The sequence below is a fragment of the Chiloscyllium plagiosum genome, chromosome 4 (assembly GCF_004010195.1).
Source record: "Chiloscyllium plagiosum isolate BGI_BamShark_2017 chromosome 4, ASM401019v2, whole genome shotgun sequence".
NCBI lineage: Eukaryota > Metazoa > Chordata > Chondrichthyes > Orectolobiformes > Hemiscylliidae > Chiloscyllium > Chiloscyllium plagiosum.
Genome location: NC_057713.1, coordinates 14,468,879 through 14,493,924, shown reverse-complemented (window position 1 = coordinate 14,493,924; position 25,046 = coordinate 14,468,879). Strand labels below are relative to the sequence as shown.

Genomic DNA, 25,046 nt, shown 5'->3' with positions numbered 1-25,046 from the left:
CCCCGATCCCCAGCCCCACCCCCATCCCCTTCCCATTTATCTCTCAGCCCCCTTGGGCAGCCCCCTCATTCCTGATGAAGAGTTTATGCTCGAAACGTTGACTCTCCTGCTCCTCGGATGCTGCCTGACCAGTTGTACTTTTCCAGCACCAAACTCTTCGACTCTGACTCCAGGATCCACAATCCTCACTTTCTCCACATTTCAGTTCAGCCAAGTGAGAGGACTGCTCAGAAAAAATGGCAGAACTAACCAGCCTTTGTACAAAAGTAGTTTTCCTGAGTTAAGAAAATCACTTTGTAGTATTAAGAGGTCATTTTTCCCATACATTGAATGTAGCATTTGACTGTTTTACTGAAGTTATCATGAAGATTCTGGCTACTCAACCTCATCTCTCACCATCAGTCATCTCATTCTAATGAGACAGCAGCCTGTGGCCCTCTGGGACTATGGTTACTTTACTTTTACCTTACTTCTAATGACGTACAACAATCTTTGACTGCAGTATCTTAACTTTCAAATTGGGAAGCAGGCTGATACTAGGCCTTTTTAAATGGAGGTACAGGACCTCTGGTTGGGTAGAACTTAAACTTGAAGAGTTAAGTATGACTCCTGGCTATTTCATTTGCAGATCCGTACTCACATAAACCTGCGCTGTTAATCTTCCAAATGCTTTCACGTGCAAAACAACCTAATCTTCAGTGAACATTCCAAGCATCTGCAAATGAAATCTGTAGTCTTTTACAAACAGTTATTGCAGTTGTCATGCCTCACTGGGATAATGCTCTGAGAATCAAGCTCCATGAATGCACAGGGTCATCACGAAAAGGAAAGATTTTAAAAAGAACAGAAAGCCCAATTAACCTGTCCTTTAGACCCGAGTCGACAGAAAGCATCACAAGTTGCTGTACTTAACAAGAATGAATATTTATTATAAATAGACTTTAGTTTTATGTAAACAATTATAAACCACCAGCACATAACTCTAATAATTAAAACTTAAAAGCCCTTGTAAAGACCCTCTTTACAGTCTGCAGTCAGACCCAGACAGGAGGAAAACACATCAGTATCATAGGCAGAGGGAAAAACTAGGAAAGCAGTAAACTGGTCCCCGTTTTCAGGATTTGATGAGCTGATTCTTGTGCTAATCAGAATGTTGCTTCTCAATAATCCTTCTCTCAATATTTTCAATTGTTTGCAGGAGGGACAAGATGATTGGATTGCACTTAAAAAAGATCTCTGACTTATTCACTAAAAGTTATAGCTGATAGCAACTGAAGGAAAAATAAATGGGTTTTCTTCAGGTTTAATTTTTACTACAGAAAATAGTTCCTGCACTTCTGGCGATCTGATGGCTTCTCCCAATCTTGTTCACAGCCCCAAGCTGTTCAACCACCTAGGAATCAATCATATAGATGCTGGAAGTCTGAATTACTACTTATACACAGCACATAACCTGTCTTCATTTTTAGTAGACTACTGATTGAACAGCAGCTGCGTAAACAGTACTTATATGTGTATCAAGTTACTTCCTTTTAGAAGCTACAGAAATTATTTAGCATTAGTGTTTTTTAAAAACAATTCTTTTTCATTTCAATCCACAATTACAATAAAGATAAAGAAAAACAAATGGTTTTTGCACTGCTGTCAAAAAAGATCCATTCTGCCCTCATGATCTGCTATAGATGAAGTAATGGGTTTTTAATCTTCAATATGGTACTTATACATGATGAGGCAATATTACATTAGCTCCCATTAAATAACAACCACATGTTAATAATGTAGTACTGAATAATTCAATGAACTTTCATTACAGCTCCTGTGTGTTTCCTGAAGAGGGGCCTGTGCCCGAAACGTCGAATCTCCTGTTCCCTGGATGCTGCCTAACCTGCTGTGCTGTTCCAGCAATAAAGTTTCAACCTGGTTCCAGGTACTGCAGTATATGAGTGTGTGCTGGAAATGTACAACTGGTCAGGCACCATCTAAGGAGCAAGAGATGCTGCCTGACTGGCTGTGCTTTTCCAGCACCACACTCTTTGACTCTGATCTCCAACATCTGCAGTCCTTACTTTCTCCCACTGCAGTATAAGCCCAAGTATTAAGCAATTCAGTTACAAACTGTAACACAGTTGTCTTAACATGTCATGCTGTAAGTGGTGCCAGTAAGTTGGAGACTGAAACCTTTATACTGCCAGGTCATATGCCATTATAATAGCATGTAATGATATCAAGAGAATGTCTTTGAAAGGTACATTGCATCTCTTACACACTTATAAATCTTCTCTAAACATCTCCAAATCAAAGGTGTACAATTTATTTAATCAATCCATGCAACTGAAGTTTGTCATCCCTGGAACCACTGATGAATCTTTTCTACATTTTCTCTAGTCTTCTTTAAAGTGAGGAGCTCAGAATTAAGGCTGCACCAATATAAATAACTTGTTTTTGTACTCTATATATTACTTATAAGCCAAAGATCCCACAACCTTTATTGACCACTTTCCTAGCCTGCCCTACCAGGCTTAAAGACTATTATGCGTATATCCTGGTTTCCTTTGCTCCTGTAGCCCATTTAGAATTGGACATTGTAATTTATATTGACTCTTTTGTTAGTTGAAATGGATTCATTCTCACCTGATTGAAAATGGCCCTCCCACTGTAAATTATTTTTACCCTGTATTGCATTTTGTCTTTTTTCGTAGTTAATGTAAAACATATAAATCTATACACTGTCCCCTAAATGTTCCTCTACTGACAGGTGATTCACTAACCCAGGTCATTCCCATAATTCAGACCATGTATCACAGGGTTTCTCTCATTAATATTCAGTAAAATACTGGTTGAAAAGTGAGGTGAATCCTCACAGTCTGACTTAGTTTCATTTGCCAACATTTGGCCCATATCCCGCTAAATATCTTTTGTGTGCAACCCATCCAGATGCCTTGTAATATTCTGATTGTACCACCTCCACCACTTCCTCTGGCAACTCGTTCAATACACACACCACCCTCTGCATGAAAAGCTGCCCCTCAGGTCCTTGTTAAATCTTTTTCTCTCTCTCATCTTAAACCTATGCTCTCTACTTCTGGACTCCCCCACCGGAGGAAAAAGACCTTGGTTATTGATCTATGCCCCTCATGATTTTATAAACCTCTATAAGGTCACCTCTCAGCTTCCAACGCTCCAGGGAAAAAAAAGCCCCAACCTATTCAGCCTCTCCCTATAGCTCAAGCCCTCCAACCCTGGCAATATCCCTGTAAATCTTTTCTGCATTCTCTCAAGTTTAACAAAATCCTTCCTATGGGAGGGAAACCAGAACTGTATACAGTATTCTAAAAGTGGCCTTACTGATGTCCTGTACAGTCATATCATGACATCCCAATTCCTATACTCAATGCACTGAACAATGAAGGCAAGCATGTTAAATGCCTTTTTCACAACCCTGTCTACCTGCAACTCCACTCTCAAGAACCAATGCATCTGTACCCCTAGGTCTCTTTGTTCGCCAACACTCTCCAGGGCCCTACCATTAATTGTATAAGATTTGTCTTTGCAAAATACAACACCTCACGTTTATCTAAATTAAACTCCATCTGCCAATCCTCAGCCCATTGGCCCATCTGATCAAGGTGCAATTGGACTCTGAGAAGATCTTCTTCACTGTCCACTACACCAACTATTTCGGTGTCATCTACAAATTTCCTAACCATGCTTCCTATATTCACATTCAAATCATTTATATGGATCAAGAACACTTCCCCAGGGCATTAAAAATACAGCAAGTGCTAGAGAAATTCAGATGGTCTGGCAGCATCTGTGATATGACTCTCAACTCTCCTCAGAACTTCAAAATTTAAAAGGGTGGAATTTTTTTATGCAAAAAAATCACCAATTCTAGTCTCTTCCAATTCTGAATCAAACTTGAATGTTAGCTCTGATTCTCTCTCCACAGACAAGGCCTGCTGAGTTTCTCCAGTGACTTTCTGTTTTTATTTTCCCAGAAGACTAACCTAGAATCTGGATTACCAGTCCAGTGACCGTACCACTACATCACATTGCCTCCTGTTCAGATTGGACTAAAAATTTATCTCAATGTATTGAATACTATCTCTTTGTGCATGGTGCAATACATGAATTAATTGATCATAATTATCTGCTCAGATCTTAAGTAGTTAAAAATGGCTCAAATATTTAGTCATTTTCTATTAATACAAAGCATATATTTCTAATAAATACGCTCAATTACAAGAGCCCAGAAAGATCAATGTTAGGCTAATCATAGTCCATAGAATCCTTACAGCGTGGAAGCAGGTTATTCAACCCATCGAGTCCACACTGACCCTCCAAAGGGCATCCAATCCATCCCCAACCCCCTACCCTATATCTGTAACCCTGCATTTCTCTTATCCAATCCACCTAACCTGCACATCTTTGGACTGTGGGAGGAAACTGAAGCACCTGGAGGAAACCTACTCAGACATGGGGAGAAGGCGCAAACTCCACACAGTTGCCTGAGGGTGAAATCGAACCCGGTCCCTGGTGCTGTGAGGCAACAGTGCTAATCATTGAGCCTCCATGTCACCCAAAGGATTTCATACTAAAGGACTCTAGGAGTATAGAGAGAGAGCAGGAATATGGTGCTGAGATAGAAGAGCAGTCACTTATATTGAATGGTAGGCTGGCTCAATGGGCCAAACGATCTACTTTTGATCTATGATTATATATTTTTTGACCGCGAGTCATAAATATAACATATTTTGTTTCCAAATTACATTTAGTATGTAAGAGTTATTTTTACCTTCATCTTCTGACCATTGAAGCACCTGTCTAATTTTCATTGCATTGAAATCAAAAATACATAAATTATAGGGATTCTACCAGAGCTGAATGGTTCAATTCATTAGGTTTATAGGAGAAAGTGAGGTCTGCAGATGCTGGAGATCAGAGCTGGAAATGTGTTGCTGGAAAAGCGCAGCAGGTCAGGCAGCATCCAGGGAACAGGAGAATCGACGTTTCGGGCATAAGCCCTTCTTCAGGATTCCTGAAGAAGGGCTTATGCCCGAAACGTCGATTCTCCTGTTCCCTGGATGCTGCCTGACCTGCTGCGCTTTTCCAGCAACACATTTCCAGCTCATTAGGTTTATACCCAAGTGCTGAAAGGACAATATAACCCTGTCCACTAAGCCTTTTTATTTCAATAACTTTAACATGTAAAATGATAAGAAGCAATAATATTTTATTATGGTTTAAATCTTAAGAAATCAAAGATGGCTAAAATTATTTAGATACTTATGATTAATGTATGACATATATTTAGAACAACAATGTCAGGATATGTTACTAAAGTCACAGATCAAGAAATATTCAGCCCTAATTACTGACTTGTCAAAATGTTTGAGTTTGTTTCTTACCTGTAGATGCTGCTTTCCTGTTTGCTGGTAACAGCTTTTAGATCAGTGAGCTCGAGAAACCGATCATGGAAATAATGCAGATGTAGTATACAGACCAGCAAGAACGATGTTGGGATGAAAATGCTAGTAAATAGATCTGTAACGGAGAACTGTTCTAATCCAAGATCCTTCAATCTTTAACAGAAAGAATAACATAAGGCATAAGGTTTTGAAATCATGTTCTGACTAAAATCAGCAGTTCCAACCATAATAATTGTTTCTAATTATAGAATGGAGTGCTAATTTTCATTGATGTACAGTAAAAGATATGTATTTATTTACTTATCATTGTCTACATACGCGGTAACAATTTTAAAAAAAAATCATGTTTCCTTGAATCATAATACACATGAAACTATATACAACGCATACTACACATGAAACATATTCAATTTGGCACTTTGATTTGTAACAATTATTACTGTTTACAGGTTTGCATCTTCTATTAACTTCATTCTCAGCATGTGGATATTGCTGGCAAGCTAACATTTATTACTTGTTCAAATTGTACTGAGAAGTTGGAGCGACCTTTCTTATTCTTTGCAGTACAGAACAACCACAATATTCCAAACGAGAAGGGCAAGGAGTATTTTATTCAAATAACTGATTGTTCGGACAACTGATCTGATCATAAACAAAGGAAGCGATACTGAACTTAATTATATAAAAAAGTATGTTTACAGAGTTTTTATTTCATTCAATTGACAAAATGTGTACAAACACTGGACATTGCTTAAAAATTCATGATATTTTACAAATAAAATCACTTTTTCGCTAGAGTTTGACTGGAGTCTGTGAAATCTTTTGCTGACATATTCTTTGGTTTTATCCCGGACCTTGACAGCAGCCGGCATCTTTCTGTTCAGTGTCGTCCCACCGTCCAGACTAACCCGGTGTTGTCCCTGCCTCCTCAGTGACCGCCGAGCCCTTACAGAGAGAGGTGAAAAATACAGGGGGCACACGAGAGAGGGGGAAGATTTTTTTCGCTGACTTCAGTTTCTGTCCTCTCAACAATATTTTTAGGGAGTTAATGTTTTCCTTGTGTTTCCTCTTGCCAATTTTTATTCCTATTTATTTTCACGTGTGCTAACTCACTACAACTTGCTGTTCCGCATCAAAAAATGTTACATTAAATTTTCTTGTCAGCTGAAAGATATTGAACTACTTTTTGTTTGGAAAAAAAGAGTCGTCATGGGATAATGGGAGGAAAAAAGCAAAGGAAATGGAAAGTGCGAGCACATTTCTTGACTTAACTCTCCAGAGAATGAGCTGAGAAAAAAAATTGTTGGATTTGCAAAATGGAGCGAGTCAATGTTGAGAGGGAATCTTGCTGGTAGAGCGCACAATTCGGGCTTGCACATACGTTGTTCTTTTTTGTTAACAGTCACAAACCTTTGGCCTCAGGGAGAATAAGTATTGGAAAGCCTTTTTATAAAAAGTGTAAGACTTAACTCTAACGTCTCGAATATATATTTGAAGTTAATTATTTATTAAAGCATACTTATATCTATATTCCTGTTCAAATTTACAAAATGAAGTATTAAATGGATGAGGAATATAATTTTCCTACTTCAATTGAAATGCATGTTCAGGGACATTGTGATCTTGTTTGGATAATTCAAAATTCAGGTAATTGATGTTTGGATAACCAAGGTTGTTCTGTATTATTAAATATCATATCCAACGTAACGTACAGATCCACACAACTAAATAAATCTGTGCACTTACCTGATTGATTATAATGTATTTCTGAAATTAACAGCCATTTGAGATAAAATAAGACACAATTTTAGGCTGTTGTCCAAATACCTTCTGTTTTTGTTTTGGTTACTTACTTTTCAATATCCATTCCTGTCATATTTTGCCACAGATCTGGGAATGACTTAAACTGATAGGTGTACACAAGGATCAAGACCAGCATAGTATAGGAAACAACAATAATCCAAAAATATTTCAGAATCCGCCGCCACCAATCATAGTGCACCTGAAAAAAATGTCTCTATGAATACAAAATAGTAAACTATCATTGGATTATAAAACTTAGCTAACTATAAGATGTAAATTCATTGTATCCCCTTACATCAGCCTCTAAAATAAATCTTAAATGCAGTGTGTAACAATCAAGTGGTACAGTAGCTGTAATTTTGCGATGTAACACTTCTCCTAAGTTATCCCATTCACAAAGTAATATCTCAGATTTTCTGATTGCACCTTCCCAGTGGGCTTGTTAAACAATGAAATAATTCTTAATATTGCTTTTCTTTACATTCATTAATGCTTTGTAGGTGTCACTGTCAAGGCTAGCATTTATTGTGAATTCTTAATTGCCCTTGTGCTTTCATGTCATGAACAGGAAAAAACTGAATGTTCAGTGCAATGTGACAAAAAGGGTCAAATTTCAAATGCACTGATATGCAGTAGTAGGTCATATTGTACATTTGACAGATTACAGTGCATTCAACACAACAGAGGATTTTTGCCATTGATTAATTTTCACTGGTAGTTCAGGTCATTGTCTGAACGCATTAAAATTCATCCTTTTCTACATGTTTTACTTTAGGGAAACCTTAATTATATCTGCCCATTTCAGTTAGTGGCCAGGCCCTTTATTTAAGGCTTAGTTACTTGGTCTTCTTGTACATGCAGTAAAATTAACACAGAGAAATTCGTGCTTGCATCATTTTATTTCAGATTGCAAAATTACCAGAACTTGTATTATGGCTGCTCATGTCTTCAAGAATATGTAGAGCACTTCATAATCAATTACTTACTTTTGCAATAAAATCACTACTGCCTGCAGTCAGAAGCGTACATCATAAATAATTTATAAATAATTAACTGTGAATGACAATAGAACTACTATGGACTACTTATCTCTATAAAATACACATAGCCACTCTTCTCTGCAAGTGATCTACTTCGTTATACAGTTTACAACATTTAGCATCAATTACATTATCGTAACTAAATTTACCACATGGATTATTGTTCAATTGTATCTGCCTTTCATTAGCCAATTTGACTTAGAGTAATTACATGATGAGCCTTGACCAAGATCTTTATATCCCATCTAGCCACTGGAGAGGTCCTGGCAAGAAGCTCGTGTTGTTTATCTGCTCAAGAAGAGAAATAGGGATAATTCAGGAAACTATAGACCAGTGAGTCTCACATCAGTGGTTGGGAAGTTATTGGAGAGAATTCTTAGCAATAGGATTGATGTGCACTTGGAAAAGCATGGTCTAATTAGGGACAGTCAGCATGGCTTTGTGTGGGGCAGGTCATATCTTTCCAACGTGATTGAAGTTTTTGAGGAAGTGATGAAGGTGATCGAGGAGGGTAGAGCAGTGGATGTTGTATACATAGATTTTAGTAAGGCTTTCTACAAGGTTCCTCATGGTAGGCTCATTGAGAAGATGCATGGGGTCCACAGTGACTTGGCCGCTTGGATTCAGAATTGGTTTGTCCATAGAAGTACTGGTGAAAGTGTGTTTTTCTGGCTGGAGGTCCATGACTAGTGGTGTTCTGCAGGGACCTGTACTGCGACCTATGCTGTTTGTGAGATACAGTTAGTAAGTTTGCAGATGACACCAAAATTGGAGGTGTAGTGGACAGTGAAGAGGGTTACCTCACATTACAACAGGATCTGGATCAGATGGGCCATTGGGCTGAGAGGTGGCAGATGGAGTTTAATTCAGATAAATGCGAGGTGCTGCATTTTGGGAAAGCAAATCTTAGCAGGACTTATACACTTAATGGTAAGGTCCTCGGGAGTGTTGTTGAACAAAGAGACCTTGGAGTGCAGGTTCATAGCTCCTTGAAAGTGGAGTTGCAGGTAGATAGGATAGTGAAGAAGGCGTTTGGTATGCTTTCCTTTATTGGTCAGAGTATTGAGTACAGGAGTTCGGAGGTCATGTTGCGGCTGTACAGGACATTGGTTAGGCCACTGTTGGAATATTGCGTGCAACTCTGGCCTCCTTCCTATTGGAAAGATGTTGTGAAACTTGAAAAGGTTCAGAAAAGATTTACAAGGATGTTGCCAGGTTGGAAAATTTGAGCGATAGGAAGAGGCTGAACAGGCTGGGGCTGTTTTCCCTGGAGTGTCGGAGGCTGAGGAGTGACCTTATAGAGATTTACAAAATTATGAGGGGCATGGATAGGATAAATAGACAAAGTCTTTTCCCTGGGGTCGGGGAGTCCAGAACTAGAGGGCATAGGTTCAGGGTGAGAGAGGAAAGATATAAAAAAGACCTAAGAGGCAACTTTTTCACGCAGAGGGTGGTACATGTATGGAATGAGCTGCCAGAGGATATGGTGTAGGCTGGTACAATTGCAACATTTAAGAGGTATTTGAATGGGTATATGAATAGGAAGGGTTTGGAGGGATATGGGTCAGGTGCTGGCAGGTGAGGAGAAAGTGAGGTCTGCAGATGCTGGAGATCAGAGCTGAAAATGTGTTGCTGGAACAGCGCAGCAGGTCAGGCAGCATCCAGGGAACAGGAGAATCGACGTTTCGGGCATAAGCCCTTCTTCAGGAAATGAAGTTGCAGGTAGATAGTTTGTCTATTTATCCTATCCATGCTGGCAGGTGAGACTAGATTGGGTTGGGATATCTGGTCGGCATGGACAGGTTGAACCGAAGGGTCTGTTTCCATGCTATACATCTCTATGACTCTATGACTTGGATGAAATTGTAAATGAGTGGGTTTGTAAGTTTGCAGATGATACAAAGATCTGTGCAGTTATGGATAGTGATGAAGGTTGTCAAATGATACAGTGGGATATAGATCTGCTGTAGACATGGGTGGAGAAATGGCAGATGGAGTTTAATCTGGGCAAGTGAGAGGTGCTGCACTTTGGGAGATCAAATGGGAAAGTATACAGTTAATGGCAGGACAAAGAACATAATTGATGTACACAGATGGATCTTACAGTTCAAGTCTCTAGCTCCGTGAGTCAGGATGTCATGTTACAGCTTTATAAGAATTTGGTTAGGCCAAGAATTTACTTACAGTCTTGCATTCAATTCTGGTCTCCACATTACAGGAAGGATGTGGAGGCTTTGGAGAGGGTGCAGAAGAGGTTTACCAGGATGCTGCCTGGATTAGAGGGTATAAGCTATAAGAAGAGGCTAGAAGAACTCAGATTGTTTTCTCTGGAATGGCAGAGGCTGAGGGGAGACTTGATAGAAGTTGATAAAATTGTGAGATGCATAGATAGGTTTGATAGTCAAAATCTTTTTCCCAGAGTTGAAATATCACATAGTAGGCTGCACGTATTTAAGGTCATGATGTGGAGATGCCGGTGTTGGACTGGGGTGTACAAAGTTAAAAATCACACAACACTAGGTTATAGTCCAACAGGTTTAACTGGAAGCACACTAGCTTTCGGAGCGCCGCTCCATCACTACCTGATGAAGGAGCGGCGCTCCGAAAGCTAGTTTGCTTCCAATTAAACCTGTTGGACTATAACCTGGTGTTGTGTAGTATTTAAGGTGAGAGGGGAGAAATTCAAAGAAATTGTGAGAGGCAACTTTTTTACTCATAGAGTGATAGGAGTCTGGAACATGCTGTCACGGATAGTGGTGGAGCATGATAGGACAGTTTAGGGGACTTTTAGACAAGCATATGAATATGCAAGGAATGGAGAGATATGGACCAAGGGCAGACAGAAGGGACTAGTTTAATTTGGTGTCATGTTCGGCACAACATTATGGGCTGAAGGGCCCGTACCTGTTCTGTACTGTTTTATGTTCTATAATGGTCTTTGGTATCACAGTATCCCAGCACATTGTTATTGATCATAGCATAATAAACTGATCTTGGCTGATTTTTCCATGGTCAAATTTTGCAATACTTTGCATGTTGTTTATTTTGTGTTGTCTGTCCCTTTAGCAGATGGGATACAAGATAATGCCTCCGAAGGATAGGTAGCACCGGTATATTGAAATTAAGGTAAAACATATGAATAAGATCTTAATGAATGTGATTGCCTTTTAATTAGTTTCATTCACTGATGTTTAAAATTTTACTTCTACTCTCTACCAAATACAGCAAAGTAGGGCAACTGTGACAAACTACTTACCCAGTACTATGGCTAGAAAATACATCAGATAACAGAATTAAATTATTTGTATACCATCACATTGTGGCTTTCCAAACAGGTCATCCATATATTGTGGAAGTAGCAAGGGAAATTAAAGAGCCAACAAAGTAGCTCCTTAGAGTGTTTGTTCTTTTAGCTCATGGGGAAATTGATAAAAATTGAGTTTGGGCCTATAGGAGATTAATTTCTAGGAAAAACCTTTAAATCATTGACTTATGGTCTGGCATTTCATGACGAGGACAGAAGATACCAAAAGGTAGGAAATAACAATTTATACACAATGAGAAGAAGGTGTTGATTGTTTGGACAATAGTTGGCATGAAGATACAGCATGAACTGGTAACTGTCAATCATAGTTAGCTGATTAATATCAAGCCATGCAGGTATACTCTGAAAAATCAGGGCAGGGCCATGAGGAATGATGCTTGCCTGAATATAGTAGTCATAGTATCATTCAGAATAGAAACAACAAGTATTGAATACAGGAGTTAGGAGGTCGTGTTGTGGCTCTATAGGACACTGATTAGGCCACTGTTGGAATATTATGTGCAATTCTGGTCTCTTTCCTATCGGAAAGATGTTGTGAAACCTCAATGCTCTGACCAATAAAGGAAGCATACCAAGCATCTTCTTCACTATCTTAGTTACCCGTGACTCCACTGTCAAGGAACTGTGAACCTGCACTCCAAGGTCTCTTTGTTCAGCCACACGCCCGAGGACCTCACCATTAAGCGTATAAGTCCTGCTAAGATTTGTTTACCCATAATGCAGCACCTCACATTTATCTAAATTAAACTCCATCTGCCACTTCTCAGCCCACTGGTCCATCTGATCAAGATCCTGTTGTAATCTGAGATAACCTTCTTCGCTGTTGGCTATACCTCCAACTTTGGTGTCATCTGCAAACTTACTAACAATACCTCTTATGCTCACATCCAAATCATTTACATTAATGATGAGAAGTAGTGGACCCAGCACCAATCCTTGTGGCACTTCACTGGTCATAAGCCTCCAGTCTGAAAAACAACCCTCCACCACCACCCTCTGTCTTCTATCTTCGAGCCAGTTCTGTACCCAAACGGCTAGTTCTTCCTGTATTCTATGAGATCTAACTTTGCCAACTAGTCTCCCATGGGGAACCTTGTCAAATGCCTTACTGAAATCTATATTGCTCATGTCTACCACTCTGCCCTCATAAATTCTCTTTGTAACTTTTACAAAAAACTAAATCAAGTTTGTGAGACATGATTTCCCACGCACAAAGCCATGTTGACTATCCCTAATCAGTCCTTGCCTTTCCAAATACATGTACATCCTGTCCCTCAGTTAAAATGCATTTGGACAAATACATGGATAGGAAAGGATTAGAAGGATATGGACCAAGTTCAGGGAAATGGGGTTAATGTGGAAAGACATTTTGGGCATGGACCAGTTATGGCCAAAGGCCTCTGTGCTGTAGGACTCAAAAAAAAATGATCAAGACTAATATAGACAGATTTTTAATCAGTAAGGACATAAAGAGTTAAGAAGCAATGGGCTGGAAAGTGGAGTTGAGGTTTCTCAGATTAGCTAGGATTTCATTGAATGGCAGAGGAAACTTAATGGTGCAAATGACTGGCTTCTGCACATAAGTGTTATGTTATAGCACACATTGCCTCTATGGATCTTAATAGACCCTACTTTTTTTTTGGTTAATCTCTTGATCTTTATATGTTTAAGAAAACCTTTTGGATTTTCCTTTGTTCTGCACACTGAAATGCTTTTATTCATTTTTTGGCCTTCCTACTTTCTGTTATTCCAGTTTATACTTCTCTGCCAACTCGTGCCCTCGATATCTGCCATAGGTTTCACTTGTTTCAGTTTTGGATCTACCTCTTGTCTTAGGAACATATTTGCCCTGGACTCTAGCTACTTCCTCTTTCATTGTCTCCTATGTACTGACACAGTTTTATCTACAAAGACCTCTCCTCGTCAATTTAGCGTATATCGTCTCTTATCTTAGTAAAATTAGCCTTTTGACATTTTTGAATTTTTATACCTGGCCATTATTACCCTTTTCATTATGATTCTAAGTATAACTAAGTTATGGTCACTATTTCCAAAATGCTCCTCTACTGATACATCTTCCATCTGCCCATGCTCATTTCTAAATGTTAGATCCAGAACTGCCTTTCCGTTGTTCGCCTTTCTATGTACAGACTAAAATGCTTTTTTGTATGCAATTTTAAAAACATGTTTACTTCATAACTTGCAAACTAAACTATTCCAGGTAATATTTGGGTATTTAAACTCCCCCATTGTGACTGCTTTATTACTTATGTTTTTCTTTTTAAATATCTGTAGAAACTCTTATCCATTTTTACATTCCTAGCTAGCTTCTCCTCATAATGTAACATTTTCCTCCTGATAAACCATAAGATATAGGAGCAAAATCAGGCCATTTGGCCCTTTGGGTTGCTTTGCCATTCAATTATGGCTGATAGGTTCTTGATTAGTAAGGGGGTCAAGGCAAAGAATGAGGTTGACAAAGCTATCTGTCTCTGTCTTAAAGACATTCAATAATTGGCCTCCAGAGCCTACATTACCTTCTGAGTGAAGAAACTTTACTTCATCTCAATTCTAAATGATTGTCCCTTCACTCTGAAATTGTCCCCGTCGACCCTTGTCTCTCCTACAAGTGGAAAGGACCTTTCCATATCGACTCAATCAAGACCTCTCAGTATTCTGTAAATCTCAATTAGATATCCCCTAATCCTTCTAAACTCCATTAAGAATAGAACCCAGATTCATAAATGCTGTTCATATGACAAGCCCTTCAATCCTCTAGTCTCCCTCCAAGGCCAGCATATGCTTCTTCCAATACAGGGCTCAAAATTGCTCAGTACATTTCAAATATGGTCTGACCAGCGTCTTATACAGCCTCAGCAGTACATCCCTGTTCTTGTGTTCTAGCCCTCTCAAAATGAACGCTAACATTGTATTGCCTTCCTAATTGCCACCTGAATCAGCATGATCACTTAAAGGCTAGAAGACCATCAGATATAGAAACAGAATTAGGCCATTCAGCCCATTGAGTCTGCTCTGACATTTGATCATGGCTGATCAGTTTCTCAATCCAATTCTTTTGCCTTCTCATGACTCTTGATCCCCTTATTAATCAAGAACCTATGTATCTGTCTTAAGTACACTAATTGATTTGACCTCCACAGGTGTCTACGGCATGGTGTTCCAGAGTCACCACTCTCTGGTTGAAGAAATTCCTCATCTCAGTTGTAAAGTATCATCGCTTCACCTGAGGCTGGGCCCCCAGATCCTAATTTTTCCTATCTTTGTTCCCTCAGCTCCTTCATCCAAATAATTTATGGAACCTCAGTAACATTTTCATGGATAGAACATAGGTGTTCCACAAAACGGTCACCCAGTCTATGTTTTGTCTTCTCAATGTAGAGGAGACTGCATTGAGAGCATAAATACAGCAGAGTAAATGGAGTGAAGTGCAGGTAAATTACTGCTTCACCTGGGAGGTCTGTCTGGGTGCTTGGACAATGAGGAGGGAGAAAGTAAATGGGCAAATGTTGCACCATCTGCAATTGTATGGGAAGGTGAAATGGGCATGTGGGGAGAGCGTGGGAGCAGAGGAGAAGTGGACCAAGGTTTCCCAGAGGGAACAGATCCGTACAGGGGTGATGCAGGGAGTGAAAATGTGTCTGGTGGTTGCATCCCGCTGGAGGTGGCAAAAATGGTGGCTTATGATCTCTTGGAATTGGAAGCTGGTGAGGTGGAAAGTGAGGACCTGTGGGACTCTATTGTTGTTGTGGGAGGGAAGAGTAGGGATGAGGGCATTAAACATGGAAATGGGTTGGACTGCTGCCCTGTCAACCATGATAGCAGAAATCCTCTGTTCAGGATAAATGGCAACATCTCTTAAGTGCCCGGTGGAAGGTGGCATTATCAGAACAGATGCGATGGAGATGGAGAAACTGGGAGAATGAAATGGTGTCCTTATAGAAAGGATGTGAGGATGTATATAGTTCAAGTAACAGTGGAGGTTTGTGGGTATTTAATCGATATGGGTGGCCAGCCTATGCCTAGAAATGGAAACAGAGACAGAGTCATAAGGTCAGAGAGATGTACAGCATGGAAACAGACCCTTTGGTCCAACTCGTCCATGCCAACCAGATATCCTAACCTTATCTAGTCTCATTTGCCAGGACTTGGCCCATATCCCTCTAAACCCTTCCTATTTATACACCCATCCAGATGACTTTTAAATGTTGAAATTGTGGTGGGCGTTTGGAATGCGTTGCCAGCAGAGGTGGTCGAGGCAGGCACGGGAGATTCATTTAAGATGCTTTTGGATAAATGCATGAGTACGTGGGGAGTAGAGGGATACAGATGCTTAGGAATTGACCAAAAGGTTTAAGACAGTACATTTGGATCGGCTCAGGCTTGGAGGGCTGAAGAGCCTGTTCATGGGCTGGAAACTTTCTTTGTTCTTTCTTCGTTGTTCTATCCTTCCAATAGGAAGAAGACCAGAATTGCACACAATATTCCAAAAAATGGCCTAACCAATGTCCTGTACAGCTACAACATGACCTCCCAAATCCTATACTCAATGCTCTGACCAATTAAGGAAAGCATATCAAACACCTTCTTCACTATCCTATCTATCTGCGACTCCACTTTCAAGGAGCTACAAACCTGCACTCCAAGATCTCTTTGTTCAGCAACACTCCCTTGGACCTTACCATTAAGTGTATAAGTCCTGCTAAGATTTGCTTTCCCAAGATGCAACACCTCACATTTATCTAAATTAAACTCAATCTGCCACTCCTCAGCCCATTGGTCCATCTGATCAAGATCCCATTGTAATCTGAGGTAGCCTTCTTCGCCGTCCACTACACCTCTAATTTTGGTGTCATCTGCAAATTTACTAACCATACCTCCTATGCTCATATCCAAGACATTTATATAAATGACGAAAAGCAGTGGACCCAGCACGGATCCTTGTGGCACTCCACTGGTCACAGGTCTCCAGTCTGAAAAGCAACTCTCCACCACCACCCTCTGTGTACCTTTGAAAAGGTTCTGTATCCAAATGGCTAGTTCTCCCTGTATTCCATGAGATCTAACCTTGCTAACCAGTCTCCCATGGGGAACCTTGTCGAACACCTTACTGAAGTCACCAGTCTGCCATCATCAATCTTCTTTGTTACTTTTTCAAAAAACTCAATCAAGTTTGTGAGACATGATTTCCCATGCACTGAGCCATGTTGAATATCCCTCATCTCTCCTTGCCTTTCCAAATACATGCAAATGCTGTCCCTCAGGATTCCCTCCAACAACTTGCCCACCACCAGTCTTACCATCGGCTTCTCCTTACCACCTTTCTTAAATAATGGTACCATGTTTGCCAACCTCCAGTCTTCTGGCACCTCACCTGTGACTATTGATGATACAAATATCTCAGCAAGGGGCCCAGCAATCACTTCTCTAGCTTCCCACAGAGTTCTGGGGTACACCTGATCAGGTCCTGGGCATTTATTCACCTTTATTCATTTCAAGGCATCCAGCACTTCCTCCTCTGTATTATGGACATTTTTTCAAGATGTCAGATGTCAAGGAAGTGAAGGGAGGAGTCAGTCCGTGACCCCATTTGGCAGTGAGACTCTGGATAGCATATTGCCAGGATGGCCAATTCATTGTTTCTCTTTCTGATGGCAGCTGATCATTACTCTCACACCCATACATCCTGTAAACTGTTTGTCTCTGTAGTAATTCCATTAACACTTCCTTTAATCTTGCACAACCAACTCTTTTGTCATTTAATCATTCCCATTTTAAGCTTGTCACAGATCTTTCCTTATATTCTTTACCTACCCTCTGGGCTTTCACTTTATTAATAGCTATTTAAATTTCTAACTTTTCTCAGTTCCAATGATAGGTGATTGACCTGAAATGCTTACACTGTTTTCATGTCCAAAGATGCAGTATTTTATGCTTTTATTATCATTATTGATTTCACCAGATAAGAAACAGACTATAAGAATAGAGTATGACAGCATTATTGCTTGATATGTTAGTTCTGAATGGGTTTTTTTGTCTTTCAGTATATTCAGTGATTCAAATAGCTGGTGTATAATGACGATATGCAAGGAAAAGAAAACTTCAAATTAACTGATTATTAATCAACACTGTATCCTTAATCATTAATAATCATTAACAATTATTGATGTAATCAAACATATTCCTAGCCAACAGTAAATATCTGACTTAACTTATTAGTTTGATGGCCTCCAGATTAAATGATGTAAATTAATACATATATGAAAGACTAAACTTTTTTAAGTTGCAGAATCAAACTCTATTTTAAGTTAGTCTAGTTAAAACAGCCAGCTAGATAACATATTGCTATCTTAAATTTGGAGGACAGAAAGAAAGCATATCAAGGTGCAACTTAATACCAGAAGCAATTATTTTTAATTCATTTTTAACAGTTGCCCAGTTTTTGTTGACAACAAATATGCATGTATAAAACAATCAGCATGGGATAGTTTGGGGAAAATACAATTTATTGCTTAACTGTTAGATATTAGTCTAATACTCTTCTTCAGAGGGTTGGTGCAGAATTGATGGGCCGAACGGCCTTTATCTGCACTACAGAAGAATCTCAATTATCTGGCATTCGATTATCAGAATATTAGATTATCTGACAAGATCATAATGTCCCAATGCTTGGCTAAACTATGTTATCCGGCATTCAATTATCCGGAATTCGATGAACTGAACAAAATACTCCCCTCCCGTGTCCTTCAGATAATCGAGGTTCCTCTGTATATGGATTCTATGATTATTGACTAAAGAAGAGAAAAATTAGTAACTACCATAGCTGCAGAATCTCACTTGTGTAATATACCCAGTTTTGTATTTTAAATGAGATGCAGCACTATCATAAAGCTACAAGAAATATGTACCTGATATAGAGCGACGCAAAACAGAAACAACATCATGTATATAATCTTGTACATGACAATCTTCCCTTCAAAACTGACAAAGAAAAACATTCCACCACAAACGTAAATCCAATACTTGACAAACATTCCCATCACCAGGGTTCCTAAGACTTTCATTATCTCTTTTCCTTGTTGGCCATCATCTAAATAAGAAAGTAAATACTCGGGTTAATTTTTAAACAGCAATTTTCTATTCCCAAAAATTCAATTTTAGATCCCAACTGCTTCAGTGGTATCCTAGCAGAATGGGCCCCTTTTAAAGAAACCACCTGACCTGCATACAAGAGGTCAGGTGATCTTCTACGTCTCAAAACTGTCCAGGTAGGTAACGTCTATCAGTTCTTTCTTAAACAGTTTCATGCAAAGAAAATCAAGACATTTATGACACTGCATGACAGCACCATCCAAAAGTTATTCATCAAAGCGCTTCTCAGATAAATGTCAAAGTAATTCAGATTTACCTAATTCCTCCACTTTAACTTCTGATAAGGCAGATTCCTTGAGTTTTTTTGCTTCTCGGTGCTCTGTAATGTACTGGCGTAGCAGCAACCAGAATGTCAGTGCACACAGGATCTATCAATTAAAATATGAATATTCTCAGTATTCTGAGCAGAACAATAACACACAAAGATGTGAGAAATGTGTTTACACTTTCCAAAATGTGAAAATTGGCTTCAATTTTAGCTCGTGTCTTTATTTGGGCTAGAATTTTGCGACAAATTGTTATTGGTAGTAAACTACCTCCTTGAACCACCACCATCCACATGATGTAGGTACAGCAACAAAGCAGTTAAGAATGAAGTATCTTAATTTTTACCAAGTGACAGTAAAGGAATGAAAAAATACCTCCAGGTCACAATGACGTCTAATCTCGAGAGGGTAACTGTTTTCTTATGTGTCTGCAATGCTTGACTTTCTGGACAGCACAGATTATGGGTTTGGAACAAAAAAGAAATTACTGGAAAAACTCAGCAGGTATGCAGCATCTGTGGAGAGAAAGCAGAGTTAATGTTTTAGGTCCAATGACCCTTCTTCAAAATGTTCTAAAGAAAGATAACTGGACTCAAAACCTTAACTCTGCTTTCTCTCCACAGATGCTGCATACCTGCTAAAGTTTTTCAGTAATTTCTCTTTTTGTGGCAGTTACATAGAGTTCTATAGGTCTAAAGAGATCAAAGGGTAACGGGCAGTAAATAGGTACAGGGTTTGATGATCAGCCATGACCGTATTGAATGGCCTGCTCCTGATGCTTAGTTTTCTATGTTTCTATGTTTACATAGAACATAGAACATAGAACATAGAAGAATACAGCGCAGTACAGGCCCTTGGGCCCTCGATGTTGCGCCGATCCAAGCCCACCTAAACTACACTAACCCACTATCCTCCATATACCTATCCAATGCCCTCTTAAATGCCCATAAAGAGGGAGAGTCCACCACTGTTACTGGCAGGGCATTCCATGAACTAACGACTCGCTGAGTGAAGAACCTACCCCTAACATCAGTCCTATATCTACCCCCCCTTAATTTAAAGCTATGCCCCCTTGTAATACCCGACTCAATACGCGGGAAAAGGTTCATACTGTCGACCCTATCTAACCCCCTAATCATCTTGTACACCTCAATCAAGTCACCCCTAAACCTTCTTTTCTCTAGTGAAAACAGCCCCAAGTGCCTCAGTCTTTCCTCATACGATTTTCCTTCCATACCAGGCAACATCCTGCGGCCGTACCAGAGTCTTATACAACTGCATCATGACCTCAGGACTCCGGAACTCAATTCCTCTACCAATAAAAGCCAGTACGCCATATGCCTTCCTCACCGCACTATTTACCTGGGTGGCAACTTTCAGAGATCTGTGTACATGGACACCAAGATCCCTCTGCTCATCCACACTACCAAGTTTACCTCTGATAGTTCAGGCTCACTCTATCCCTGCTACTGTATCCACCTTGCATAAAGGTTTATGCTTATCCTCATACTCTCATTATTGGCTGCAACACCTTCGTTCACTCACATTTTCTGACTCCAACCTCTGACAACATTAAGCATGCATGATCTCTGCACTGTCTACATACTCATGTGTGGTATATCTCCATCTGCACCAAACGTAACATCTGTGCCACCCACTTTCATCACTCTTAGTACTTGCCTCTATCTCATTCCAGAAGGAAAACAGCCCCAATAGGACAGAAAGAGTAAAGATGGGTGGTGGCTGCCTGATATTTGACTCCTCACCTCTTATATGGTGAGCATCCTGACTCTAAACATCCTGAGCAGCTGACTGACCACGTCTAAGCCCTTGGACTGATATCAGAGACTGGCTTGACTTTCTATACCAGAGCCCCTAACTGAAGGCTATATCCCTTGAACTTGACTGAAGACTGCTGACAACCATGCCAAGCTTCCTGCTTTTGTGTCTGCTCTAAATGGCAAGGCAGTGTAGCAATACTGTGAGCCTGATATCTCCAGTTTAGGGGGAAAGATGCAAAAAGTCAGGACAAGGCAATGCAAGGCAGGAGTGCTGTGTGCATCCAGGTAGGCTCAGAGTGAGTCAATGCTATGACAGCAAATAAGCAGGTTGCAGATACAAAACAACTAAAAAAAACTCTGAATTCTGGGAATCTGAAACAAAAACAGATATTGCTGGAAAATCTCAGCAGGTCTGGCAACATCTGTGGAGAGAAATCAGAGTTAATGTTTCAAGTCAAATGGAACTTCTTTCGATGCAGCCTGGTCAGTCCATGAACTGGGTGCATACCCCTGAGTTTACAGTGTCCTTGCAGCAGTGTTACAATGATAGTTGCTGATGCAGACCGAGGTGCAGCATTGAAGTGCAGAAGCATACTATAAAAGTTGATCCGAGAGGTATATTGAGGTTTCTTAGAGACTGGCACATGACAGATGTCAATGTTTGTGGAAGTGGAATGCATGTAGCCAGTACCCTTGGATCATGCCCTATAGTACTGCTCAACATGTAGATCCTTTGGAACGAGTGGTGAGCTGAAGTTGTCCGTTACCTCCTCAGCTGTCCTTGTAATTTTGATATCTAACTTGTTTGGTGCATTTGATAGGAAGCTGAATATTAATGAGGTACACTGCACTGTCAATCAAGCTTTAATAAAGTTATCTCCTCTTAAGTGGCAAGTCACCTCACCGCTTGTTCTTGTTCATGTCTTTACATATTGACAGGTCAAACATGGCTGAGAACTGGGGCATGTCTTCCACCTGGAATGAGTAGATGCCTTGCCTACAGCAGTTGTCTTGAGTGCCAGAGCCCTAAATGTTCTTCTTCGACTGGTTGTGAAGAAGTGCTCACTAGATTGCGCTCCCATGTCTAATTAGATTAAGTAAGGGATCAAAGGTTACAGGAATAAAGCAGGAGAATGGGGTGGAGAAGCATACCAGCCATGATCAAATGGCAGAGCAGACTCAATGGGCCAAATTGCTTAATTCTATTCCAATATCTGTGATCTATGCTCTCACCAAGTCTTTTTGTGCTGTAAGAGGGTTCATGGGTTCCTCTTACAAGGTGGAGTTGAGATTGAAGTGTCTCCAGTGCTGGTCTCTTCATCATAGAAGTTCAAAGAGTGCATTTAGCATCTGCATTCAAGAAGATAATCAATTGCAAAAGATGAATAAAGCTTCTACAGGTTAAGAATGAATTAGTGTTGGTGGTAATGGACAGCAGCACATACAATGAAGCTTACTGGCTTGGTTGCCTACTGATGTTGTCCAATCGCAAGAGTAGTTCTGTTCTTCCCTAGCCAGTTTCACTGTCTTCTCCTCATAGTGAATGAGAAACTTGATACCTGTTACTGTATGCCAGTTCTGGACCTTTTAACCCCGTTGTGTGCTCACTTTTTCCTAGTCAGTTAAAGTAAGGAATTGAATATGATTGAAATGGATGCAAGAGCAGTTCATGGTCATACTTGAGTAAGATAGGTGATGAGATATCTCCAGTGAGAAACGGCATTAGTAACACAAACAGTGCAGAAAGCAGAAATGATTAGTATTTGTAGAGGATGAAGTGAGTATTCGCCTTTGAGTAAACATGATTCATGTGAAACTGAGGTTTGTAGTCCACCACCCGAGGTGAGATGCACGTACAATGATTGACTTTGAGTGAGTAAATGGCACACTTTGCCTGTGAGATAACAGAGAGAAAATAGTGCCATTTAGCCATGCAGAGCAAAGAAGATCATTGACCTTCTCTTGCATTTCCTGGTTGTTTGTCTTCACATGGCATGCAGCACTGACCTGTGCTGCTATCTAAGTGCAAGTTATCCGGGTCAGGTTGTATGACCTCTTGTTGTGCTCTGTAGTGATTAGGGTAGACCTTTTCTCCACTATCTTGTTACTATCACCTTGAGATATTTGTCCATGGAGTGAACTTTGCTTCTTCTGTGCAATTTCTTCAGACTCAAAGCACTGCAGTTTGAGGTATCATTCCTTCCTTGTAGCATCTGAAGTTGTGTGCAGCTGACCTTCAAATAAGGCACTGGTTGTGTGAAAGCCATTAGAACCCAACATTAAGATTCCCCCAAGCATCACAACCAATATCTCACTCGTGTAAGTTGCACAGAAAAATCCAGATGATCGCTTGAGATAACTTACCCAGGCCATATTGAGTTAATGTCATGAAACTCACTCACTACCACACTTTAAGTATGAATGGCAAAATTCTGCTCATATATTTGTCTACACAGTAAAAAGACACAAATGCATTCTGGAAATAATGGGGGCTTCAAAGCTCTAGTAAGCTTAAGGACCTGAACGTCAGGTCAGATTATCTAAAGGAGCTAGGAATATGGTTTGGAGAGGCTGGGTGCACATATACCAGGGATTAGCATATTGCCGAGGTGAGGCATAAACTGAACTTTTCAGTGCACTGCTCCCTTTCTATTGTGGGTAAAAACCTGGAAATTGCTGTTGCTGCATGTGGCACAGTTCTAGCCCATTCCCTGAGCCTGCGCTTTAGCAGTCACCCAAGCTATCTTCCACTTCATCTAGAGATCAATGATTGCTAATGTCTAAAGGGACAGCATGTGCAAACCTCTGGAGGGGAGTAGGTGTGGGTGGGGTGGGGGTGGACCACCTTCATCCTAATGCTTATCTTTGTGTGTGGTTGTACCAAACTGTGCTTGGATTCTCTATATGCAAACATGAAGTGTCACCATATGCCTCATAAATCTGTCCCCAGTGTTGTGAAGGATGATTCTGGCCTTGTTGCTATGCAGCGCTCTATATCACCTGCCCCTATGGAAAAATTATAAAGACAAACACATTGATCATCAGAAAGTGGTCAGCACAAAGTCTTCTGCACTCTGTGGGAAACAGAGAGGGTAGATCCTGTTGAGAGGTTCCTTGAGCAAATGGTCAACATCATTTGTCAGAATGTTTCATCACCAGAACTTTCCAACAAGTGTAAAGACACAGCTTGTCTGGTGGCAAGAAGTGCATTGCCTGTCAGATCCTTCATGTACATCCAGTCAGAATGCATCTAAACGCTGCCCTCAAACAGGCTGCGCTTGTGAAGAAACTGCCATACATCTTCTGTAGAGGCTGGAGGTCTGGAAAGTGACACCATGGTTTTTGTCAAGGTCTGTCCTGAGCACCTCCGTGACCAACACTAACATCAACTGGCCATGAAGTACCATCAAATCGGTAAAAGATTCTCTTTGGCTCTGTCTAAATTCGTAGGTCTTCCAGTGTAAAGAACTGACCTCAACCAAGAATTGCAGACTGGCACATTCTAAGGTCCAGAACCAAGTCTGAAAGGACACAATAAAGTCTGGTACATCTGTTGCTAAGGTGTGGTAGGGAAAGACCACGGTCTAAGGTCTTTCTGCCGAAGTATAATGGGGTTCATTCAGTTGTGAGATCTTCTCATTAACTTCAAATGAATAAAAATAGCTTCCTACATAAGTAAAAATGCCTTTTTTCCCAGTTGCAGAGAAAGTCTAGGGTAATAACTCCATAGAGGCTGGGATCCTGTCATCAAGTCACCCTTTGTTTACACATGATCAGTCCTTGATTGTAGTACTGCCTCACACAGAGTCAGGCACCAGATTGTCAGTCTCTGACATTAACCCTTTTTATATGTTCGCTAGGGCTCCCTGATTGGACAGGATTGTATGGGTTGGCTGACCTTGTTACAATCACTACACTGGGAAATGTTAAAATTCCAATGTTTTGTTTTCTTTCCCTTTGCAAAGACTGTACAGAACTAATTTAGAACTTCTGTATGTACTAAGTTTTTTTTAAATGAATAAAGTATGTTTTTAAAATAAATAAAAAGTCTGCAACAAATGTTCTCTAAACCAGTTACTGGAATGAGTGGAGTGCCCAATGAGAAGAGAGTGAATTAACTAAGCTTATATTCCATTAAGTTTAGAAGAATGACACATGGTCAAATTGAAACAAATGTAATTCTTAAGGGATTTTACAGCATGGAAGCTAAGAAAATTTTATCCCTGCCTGGA

The 25,046-nt window shown here is 40.1% G+C and overlaps 1 protein-coding gene across 1 annotated transcript in view; it reads right to left on the bottom strand.

Moving 5' to 3' along the window:
- The window catches only part of LOC122548766 (piezo-type mechanosensitive ion channel component 2), a 746,345-nt gene that overhangs the window by 211,569 nt on the left and 509,730 nt on the right, over positions 1-25,046 (bottom strand). Inside the window, exons 14-17 of the mRNA XM_043687533.1 lie at positions 19,024-19,135; positions 18,524-18,705; positions 7,283-7,431; positions 5,409-5,582 (exon numbers count right to left, since the gene is read on the bottom strand). Of these exons, the coding sequence (XP_043543468.1) occupies positions 5,409-5,582; positions 7,283-7,431; positions 18,524-18,705; positions 19,024-19,135 (617 nt within the window). The remainder of the gene's footprint in view (positions 1-5,408; positions 5,583-7,282; positions 7,432-18,523; positions 18,706-19,023; positions 19,136-25,046) is intronic.